The sequence below is a fragment of the Pteropus vampyrus genome, unplaced genomic scaffold (assembly GCF_000151845.1).
Source record: "Pteropus vampyrus isolate Shadow unplaced genomic scaffold, Pvam_2.0 Scaffold16, whole genome shotgun sequence".
In the NCBI taxonomy this organism is placed as follows: Eukaryota; Metazoa; Chordata; class Mammalia; order Chiroptera; family Pteropodidae; genus Pteropus; species Pteropus vampyrus.
In genome coordinates this window covers 1,757,645-1,767,081 of record NW_011888797.1, presented here as the reverse complement: position 1 = coordinate 1,767,081, position 9,437 = coordinate 1,757,645, and the positions used below count along the sequence as shown (strand labels likewise).

Genomic DNA, 9,437 nt, shown 5'->3' with positions numbered 1-9,437 from the left:
TAAAGAAACACTTAGGATGAAATATCACCAGCCCTTGGAGATGTATTAGATGTGGGAAGTGGAAGTGAGGGCAGTGTCTATAAAGCTTCTAGACTATGGTTTCATTAACTGTAAAAATATCGGTGCCTTTTATTGGATAAGGGACAATGAAGGTGAACCATGCTAGAGGAGAAAATGTCTCGAATTTAGTTTTGAGATGAGTGTACAGTGAGCTAACTTCGCATCATCTTTCTTCTTTACTCACATGATTCTCCTATTTTCATCTATTCATTTATTTTGTTTTAACAAATCATTAGTAAGCACCAACAATGGGATTCAAAAACAATGATACGAACATAGCCTTTCAGGGAGCTTAGTCGAGGACAAAGCAATGAAAGTGAATGGTACTATTAATTAAGCGCTATGATGGAAAAAAATATTACCAAGACACAGAAGGGCACACCTCACCCAGAACTGGGATGGAGGCTGGGAATCCTGGAATGATTTCTGAAGGAAATGTCTCTGATGAAACCTGAAAGAAGGAAGCCTCAAGGAAAGGGTATTCCAGGCAGAGGACAGAACACGTGCAGACAGGAAACAAGCGGGCACAGTGAGTTGAGGAGATCAAAGCACACAACCTGGAGATGGAAGCAGGAGTTGTGAGCTAACTTAGGAGTCTGGGTTTTATCCTGACAGCAAAGTATTTGTAACGCTCTTTCCCACTTTGATCATTATTTATTAAACTTCTAATTTTTTTTTGTCTCTTTTTCTACTACATTCATGTACACACACACATCATTCTCTTTTTTTCCTAAACAAAGACAATATCGAACATTCTGCAAAAACAAGAAGTCGCATGGGGTTTTGGATTACATTTGGAAAACCAGGAGATCATGTTATAACCCCCGGAGCTCATTAGGCAGATACTTCTGATTACTTTAAAGCTATTAACATCACTCTGGAAGCATCCTTAGGGACATTTTTTTTCTGATTGCACCAAACTATTGTTTCCAACTTGACAGTCAGTGGTCCTCAAGCCTTACTTTCACACATTCATTAAAGGAATGTTGTTCATATGGCATGACAATTCTCGAACAGAAAGAAATCCCCACTGCCCATAACATTCAAGGTCTTGTCTAATTTTTCATCTCCCCAATCACATGATAGAACTGCCTAAGCTCTCTCCTTGGTCCCACTCAGGTCTGGTTCTTAGGTTTCGTTCCAACTGTCCCTCTGCATTTTCCTCTGCAGTTCTCCTGTCTTGAAAGCTCATCTTCCAATAGTCACTCTCTTTGTTCAAACTATAATGCCAGGTTTTCTCACACCTTATACCCATTCACAAAAACTACCTGTAGTTCTTCAAACACTCCATTATATTTCATGCCTTTGTTCTTTTATACATATATTAGTCTCTCTTCTTAAGATATGCTTCCCCTTTACCTACCTAGACAAGTGTTATCCTTCAAGACCCATCTCAAGCACTTTCTTCTTGTGACCAGCCCTCATCTCTTACCAACCTCCCACCAAATGTGAAGAATGAAGCACTAAGTCAGACCTACCATACTGTTTATTATTATTTTAGTCTTCTGTCTTTACTACACAGGGTCAAGACTGTATATGCTTTACCTTTATATCTTCTGTACCAAAACGGTGCCTGACAGGAAGTAGACACCAAATGAGGGACTGCTGAATGAATCAATTATTCGGTGAATGAATATCCACACATGTTGAAAAGGCTTCTCAAATGTATGAGGGAGATGGCTGAATACCCTTCTCCTGCCAGCTATCATCTTCATTTATCATATATTTTTAAACCATTATAAAGATATGATTCTCGGTTCTAATCTCTAGAGATCCTAATGGGCACCCAGCTGCTTCTGACTTTGAGAGCTCTGCTGAGAAACTTTGTTCTAAAGCAAGAATATCAGGAAACGGAGCCGACGTTAAAATTCATGGGAAACTTTCCTTTTCCATTTACCTATATCCCTTTGAAGTAAAACAAAACCTCAGGTGCACACCATAGATTTCATTGGTTCCTCCATCCACCTATTCAACTATCCATCCATCCATTCCACTCCTCTTCCATTTACCTATAAGTCCTTGAAGTAAAACAAAACCCAGAGTACACACCACAGAATTCAGTGAGCCCTCCATTTATCTACCCACACATCCAGCCATCTATCCATCCGTTCATCCTACACTGTGCTAGGAGACCTCCCAGCACTGACCTAGGTACCCTCTCAGGTGCAGGAGAAGGGGAAATGTGCATGTAAGTCAGACTCTGCTCCAGAAGCATTTAAAACCAAATAATCACTTGTGGAAGAAGTTTCAAGATGAACAACACAGGCACGGCGAGGGTTTAAAGTTAACAGCAAGAACATGTCAGCTTTCATCTGTCTTTTCCTCTTAAGAAAACACCCACAAGTCCTGATTTCTGAGTTAACTGAAAGTCCCTCTCAGTTCTTATTTCCTATGGAAGATTTAACTAGGATTTTAAGGTCAGGGTGGGAGTTTCATGTCTTCTTCAATGACTCCTTTAGATGTTCACATAACGTGGTTGGGCTGTCATCATTCTGACCCGTGGGGATCCTGGGTTCGGCTATTTCAGAAGCATACTGAGTTGCTTCCCTTGCATCACATATTATGCATTTTGATGCGGAACATCTATTTTTGGTCGTTCTTCTCTCCTTCGCTCTCTAGAAGTCCACAGACTTCACTGATTTTCTGTTGCTAAGACATGCCCCCAACTTGCACTCCCTACAACTTGACAAGTGCCATTTGGTTTATTTTTTTCTCAAAGTTGGTGATCTATTATTATTATTTTTTTAATCTATCACTCCTTTCCTGCCCTCAGGTGAGTCATTTTCACTGAGACTGTCCCTACGGCTGGAACGGGGATAGCCAGGAATTCCTGAAGTCTGGCAGAGAGCGAGGCTGGGCCGACCTGATTTATCCCCACTTGAAGAAGCTGTTTTTGCCTACTTTTTTTTTTTATCGTCTTTGGCATGCTTTTCTCTCCTACCACCGACCCTGCCATCTGGTCATGATTTCTTGTTATCGCAGAAGCTTCAGAGTCAATTCTTCATCACTTCTGCAAGTCCTCAAAGACTCCATTACTTAGCCAACCCCCCCCCCCCCGACACACACACACACACACACACACACACTCCCAACATGTCAAAAGGGACAATTTCCTTTTCAGAGACTGTCTGACAGATGAGCCCAGGAAGCCAGCTGCTAGGTGATGTGGCTTTTCTTGGAGCAACTTGGTAAGCTGCTGAAGAAAAGGGAACTGAGACGTGAACTAATACATAAACAAGCCAACAACCCTTTTCAACAGAAAAAAGATATGGACCAGCTTCTCTGTCTGCTAGCTAGGTACAGAAGAGCCTGCGGGGGGCTTCTGAGTACTGCGAATTGGCAGAGCCACAAGGCAGAAGGAGCCTGGGTCTCTGAATCACCAGGCAGAAGGCCATTCACCCAAAGCACATATGAACGTGTGTTCTATCGTGTTAAGCCACTGAGATGTGGGGATTGTTTGTTACAGCCATTTGCTTACCCTGACTCAAAGGAATATGAACACTCACAGGACTCTGAGGAGAAGGACATTTATGCTGTTCTTTCCATGTGCCAAGGAATCAAAGGCATGCAGGAAGAAGGCTCTACCACAACTGCACATCCTTGGTGGGACAAGGGCTTTCAGAAGAAGCACTCACTGATGGATCCTTTGCTGGCTGAAAGGGGCAGTGTAGCAGTCATTCTCCTCCAGGTCTGGCAGTGTCTCCTTGTCCAGCCTCATTGGCTTCTTCGGTAACCATCTCCGAAACCTGCTTATTTGTTTATCGATCCTGTGGTACATGAAAGGCAAGACCAAAGGGTACAGCATGTCAGCATTGCCCCGAAACAGGCAGAAAGTCTCCACAAAGCCACAATTATGTCACCACATACTCCAGGCACTCTCACTGCACTCATGATACCCCATGCTCCCCACCTCCATTTTACAGACAGAAAGAAGAGAGCCACAACTTCAGTGTTCTTTTGATTTCACCCAGTTGCCTCAACGTCATTGTCTATGAGACAGCAGCCGTGAGTTATGCCAACAAATGACCAAGGAATCCTAACAAGGCTGGAAGGGTCTAGAAAGGAAGTTGACAGTCTCCTAAGCAAAGCGGCAGAGAACTTAATTTTTTACATTCTGCAGATTTTTAGAAACTCATTTTGTGCTTGGAAAATTTCTCCATCTTCCCTTGGTTAGGAAAGAGCTCTAGCTGTGTTTAACTTTGAGCAAGGAGCTGACAGCATATCCCAGTGGGCTGACTGGTGCAGAGAGCCTGACGTCAGGATTTGCCTCCTGCCTCTCACACCCTCCCTGAGCAGCCTCTCAGCAGATGGCAGGCTCCTTATCTTTTGCTTCTCTCTATTTAGTGCGACCCTATGGTTCTCATGGTGCTGGGGCATCATGACACACATGTGTCACTCCGGCTGGGCACACAATGATGTCAAGTCAAGGAGAACAAAAGTATCCTAAAAGCCAGTTTTTCCCTGGCTACCTCTCATTCCCTATGACTTGTACTGATGAAGAGATCTGGCTTCAGAGTGACCAGATTCTCAATCACTCACAGCAAACTACTGGCAGGAGCAAAAACCACAGCAGAGTTTAAAATGATTATGCTGCCTCAAGTATCTATACCATGGGGAATTTTCCTTTTTCCCAAGAGTACATATCAAATAGTATCTCTGTGAGGTAGAGTGACAGGTACCATACCCATGATTATTTAACCCAAATTATCCAGCCAGTGTATAAAGCCAGGACCAGAATGCAGATTTTGGACTCTGGATTTTAGGGATCATCCCATCGAAGTAGTTGACAATGAAAATCTTCACTTAAGGGCTACAGAAGGGATGGATTTCTCAGGAAAAGAAAATTTAAATGCCTTCTAAGTCTATTAACTGAAAACACATGGAATCTGGGCATGTCTTATTTTTTTCCAATTAAAAAAAATATTTACATGGCAATTTATCCTTTTCAGGGAAACGCCCAGCTGAAGGTATTAATTATATTACCAACCGACTCCAAAACAATAAAATAAAATAAAACAAACAAACAAATAAATGAATAAAATAAAAGATGGTAAAATCTTTTACTGTATCTTTTATTCTCAGCATTGTTTCATCCTCACCATGATCCCACTCTGCTTGCTGGTGGCCATACATTTTTCAGAACCCCTGAAAGTTCAAACTGGAAAGAACCTCACAGCTTCTCTAGACCCCTCCTCTCAAAGAGGACCCATCCGCGCCACATGTGCACACATAGAAGTAAAGATTCTACCCAGGGTCTTGTAGCCGGAAAAATCATAGGTTGGAAGGGCCCAAAGCCCCAAGAAGGAGAAAAAGTTCCCATCTCCTCCATCCTTCATTCTTCTGGTCATCCTCTCCCTCAGTCTCTCTAAAGATCTTTAAAATATACTGAGATGAGAAGCTTGCGAGAAGTAGTATGACAATCACTGAGAACATGGGGCTAGAGAGCCTAGATTCAAACCCTGACTCTGTAAATATTAGCAGTGTGACCATTGGCCAGTAAGTTATTTAACTTTGCTGTGCCTCAGTTTCTTTATCTGTAAAAAATGGGCATGATAATGATACTCAATTCCTAGGGTTATGATGATTAACTGGACAATATGTACAGAAAGTCTTTAGAACAGTGTCTGATATACAGTAAGCACTGGTTATTATTACTATTCTTTCTTTTTTTTTCAAAAATAAGAATTTGAGAAACCAGTTTGCCTTTTAACATTCTGTTTTGTCTTTTTCAATTCAAAGTTAATTATGTTTCACCGGCATCTAACACTTGCCCAAGTTCAATGATTTAGTCCTTAAATGGACTCATAACTTAGACTTTCTAGTCTAAGCTGACGGCTTTCCTCACAGCTCTTGGCTTTATTTTGTCTGATTGCCTTAAAACTCATTCAAGAATGAGGACACTGCATGGTGATAGATGGCAGCTAGACTTATGGTGCTGATCATGTTGTAGTATATACAAGTACCAAATTATAATACTGTATACCTGAAACTAATATGGTATATAAAAATTTTACCTCAATAAAAAATAAGAAAGAAGATATTGGCTCAGAGGTTTTTCATAATATAGTTTTTACCTCCCACACATCTCCAGTCTGTAGCAATAATCAGATTACAATTTGCAAAACTCACATTCTCACAAAATCTGGGCTCTGCATGCAATGACTATGAATTAAATCCAGGTGGGTACAGTACTCAATGTGGATAAAAACAAATAAAGCTGTGAAAAATCAGGCATAAATACTCTATAGGAATGAAATGGCAGCTCGCAGCAACCAGCCTATAGCACCGCAATTAAATGAAAGGTGGAAATGGTGAAGAGAGAGGGTAGTGAAGAACAGGGTAGTGAAAATGATTAATTAATCAAAAAATAAATAGGGGCAAAAAAAGTGAAAATGGAAGGGAGGGTGCTTGGCATGGCAGAAGGAAGCTGGGCTTTGTAATGGGGGTATCTAAATCCTGGCTCTGTTGCTTATCTGCTGTGTGACCTTCCACGAATCGATCACCTTTCAGTTTTATTTTTCAACTTTTTAAAAATGGGATCATAAATCATCATCATCATCATCATCATCATCATCATCATCATCATCATCATCATCCTGACCTTGCAAGGCTGCTACGTGGATTATAAAAGACGATGTGCATGAAATGCTTTGGAGAAATTACCAGGCAGATAGAAGTGTTATTAATTACTTCTTAAGGACCATGGAGGCTAATGTAAAAGTGACAGAAAATAGAAGAACTGGGCTTTTAAACACTATCATGGAAGAAAGATTTGAAAGACGTCTTGAAATTAAAAACCCTTGAGATATTAACTAGGGATGGGGGAGTGTGGACTGGCTTTCATTGGGGCAAATAGGAAGATGAAGCATGGATTGTTCAGGTTCCATCACACACCCTGGTCATGCTATGAGCTCTTTACAATGACAGAAAACAAATACTCGAATGTGGTCAGCAGTTTGTATTCTCATCTGACTTGCAGAATATCTCCCCCCACCAAAGACGCAAACACCCTAATCCTCAAAACTTATGAATATGTCATGTGACATGGCAAAGGGGGCTTTGTAGATGTAAGGTTACAGATCTAAAAATAGGGACAGCATCCTGAATTACTCAGGTAGACCCAATTTAATCCTACGCGCCTTTAAAATCAAAGAACTTTCTTTGACTGGAGACAGGAGAGATGAAGCAGAAAAGGAGGTGAGAGATTCAGAGTGTGAGCAAGACTCAACTGGCCATTGCTGGCTTTGAAGATGGAGAGAGGGCCAGGAGCTAGGAGTGCAGGCAGCTAGAAGCTGAGAATGACCTTTGTCCATGAGCCAGTAAAGAAACAGAGACCTACGGCTGCACAAAGCTGAATTGTGCCAGCAACCTGAATGAGCCAGGAAGAGATTCTCCCTACAGCCTCCAGAGAGCCCAGGCTGACCAAGACCTTGATTTCAGCCTTGGGAGACCCTGAGCAGAAAAACTAGTTAAGCTTCCATCCCCTGGACTTCTGACTTACAGAACCATGAGATAATAAATTTGTGTTGTTTTATGCAGCTAAGTTTGCAGGAATGTGTTACAACAGCAATAGGAAATCAACACATCTCTTAAAACAGCCTTGATCTGATCTTCCCCTTGAGACTTGGCTGCAGCTAGCCAGGCTCCCAATGCTGGTGCTGAAGTTCCATCTGCTGCCCCCACCTGCCAGCCAGGTGGCTCTGGGAACAAGGGTATGTCTCTCTGTGGCTGGATGACAAATGGCTGCTCTTCCACAAGTGCATTCCCATCCCCAAACTGTGCCACATCAATGAGCATCCCCTTCCCTTTTCAAAATGCGTAATGGATAACCTTTCACACAGAATGAAGGACTTTGGTGTCAACCGGAAGCAGGTTCACATTCTAGCTGTACAGCTCACTAGTTAGTGATGAGTACCATACTGACCAGGTGACTAAACCTCTCTGAGCTAATTAATATACCCACTGCATTAGGCAGTAGTGAGTACTCCACAAGATAATATCAAGTGTCTGCACAATACCGCAGATGTAAAAAAAAAAAAAATGCTCAATTAAGTAGTGGTATCTAGGATAAAAAAAAGGCTGAGGACAATGAACTTTCTTTTTTTTTTATGGTGACATTGATTAATGAAATCTGGTAAGTTTCAGTTGTACATTTTAACAGTAAGGCATATGTATATTTACAGCGGACAATAAACTTTTATAGAAAGAGCTCTCGATGAAAATTCTAGATTTGGGATTGATCCTCACTTGTATATTGAGGTTTGTGCTTCCATCTTGCTTCTAATAAACATCCCTAAACAGGCAATCCTGAAATTCACTTAGATATGTAAAAGTCGAGAAACCAAGCAACCAGGAAGCACCCCATTTGTCTCTTCAGCATAGGAGTGAGGCTTACTTAACGAAGTCCCCACTGAGAGAAAAGAAAAAGAAAAATGTTGGCTTAATGATTTAGCTTTGATTCTGGTTGGTTACTTTGTCACTGTTTCATTTCTGCCACTTACTGGGCAAAAGCCCTTGAACAGAATACACAGGCAAATCAATAAAGAGAAGATGGATCATCTACTTGGGCACTTCCGACCCTAAGCTGTCAAGTTAATATCTGACCTAAAAGGTGAAAACTTTCATAGAACGTTGTGATAAGTTAAGTGTCTCCTCACCAAAATAAAAAAAAAAAAAAATTGCTGGTTCATCGCAGGTGAGGTTCTGAGTAGCTGGAAAGAGCTGGCGGCACAGCCCAAGCAAATGGGCACTGACTTGCCCCCACTGTCATGCTGTGCCACCCCAAGGTATGTCTTGGAACTGTGCCTTGGGAAGGTTGTGCTGAAACCTCTTTGACCCTCAGTTCCCTCAGCCGTAAAGGGAAGATGATCCTATTAACCCTAGGAGTGGTATGATGAAAGAAAAGGAGTCTACTACCCACATGCTACCCTGTCGGGAGGCCTTTATAAACCACTACTGTGTGCACAGCTCCTACTTAGATGCTGTGGGCATCCCCTGAAGAAATAGAAGACAAAGCCTTTCCCTTGAGCCACTAATCATGCAGAAGGGAGCTCGTACTAATGACAACTTAATTAGGCTGAATTAAATGAAACTGGCTACTTCAGAGACACCTGCTTTTCCCCAGACCGGAATACTATAATAATAGCATCACATTTTGAACAGTTAGATTATGTTTTCAGGGATAATATGCCTAAAGGGAACATACAGATTTTGTTTTGTTTTGTTTTGTTTGTTATGTTTTGTTTTGTTTTGTTTTCTTTATGGAGACTCTACACACAGCCCTACATTGCAGTAAATGAAGCTTGCCTGGACTGGTAATAGTTAGACACCAATAGGCTTGGATTTCTTTTTCCTCTTCTTAGAGCCAAGTCTCCTGG

General features: G+C 41.6%; 1 protein-coding gene across 1 annotated transcript in view; it reads right to left on the bottom strand.

Annotated features, from left to right (window-relative positions):
- The window catches only part of ANO4 (anoctamin 4), a 348,268-nt gene that overhangs the window by 109,909 nt on the left and 228,922 nt on the right, over positions 1-9,437 (bottom strand). Inside the window, exon 9 of the mRNA XM_023527448.1 lies at positions 3,696-3,827. Coding sequence (XP_023383216.1) covers positions 3,696-3,827 — 132 coding nt within the window. The remainder of the gene's footprint in view (positions 1-3,695; positions 3,828-9,437) is intronic.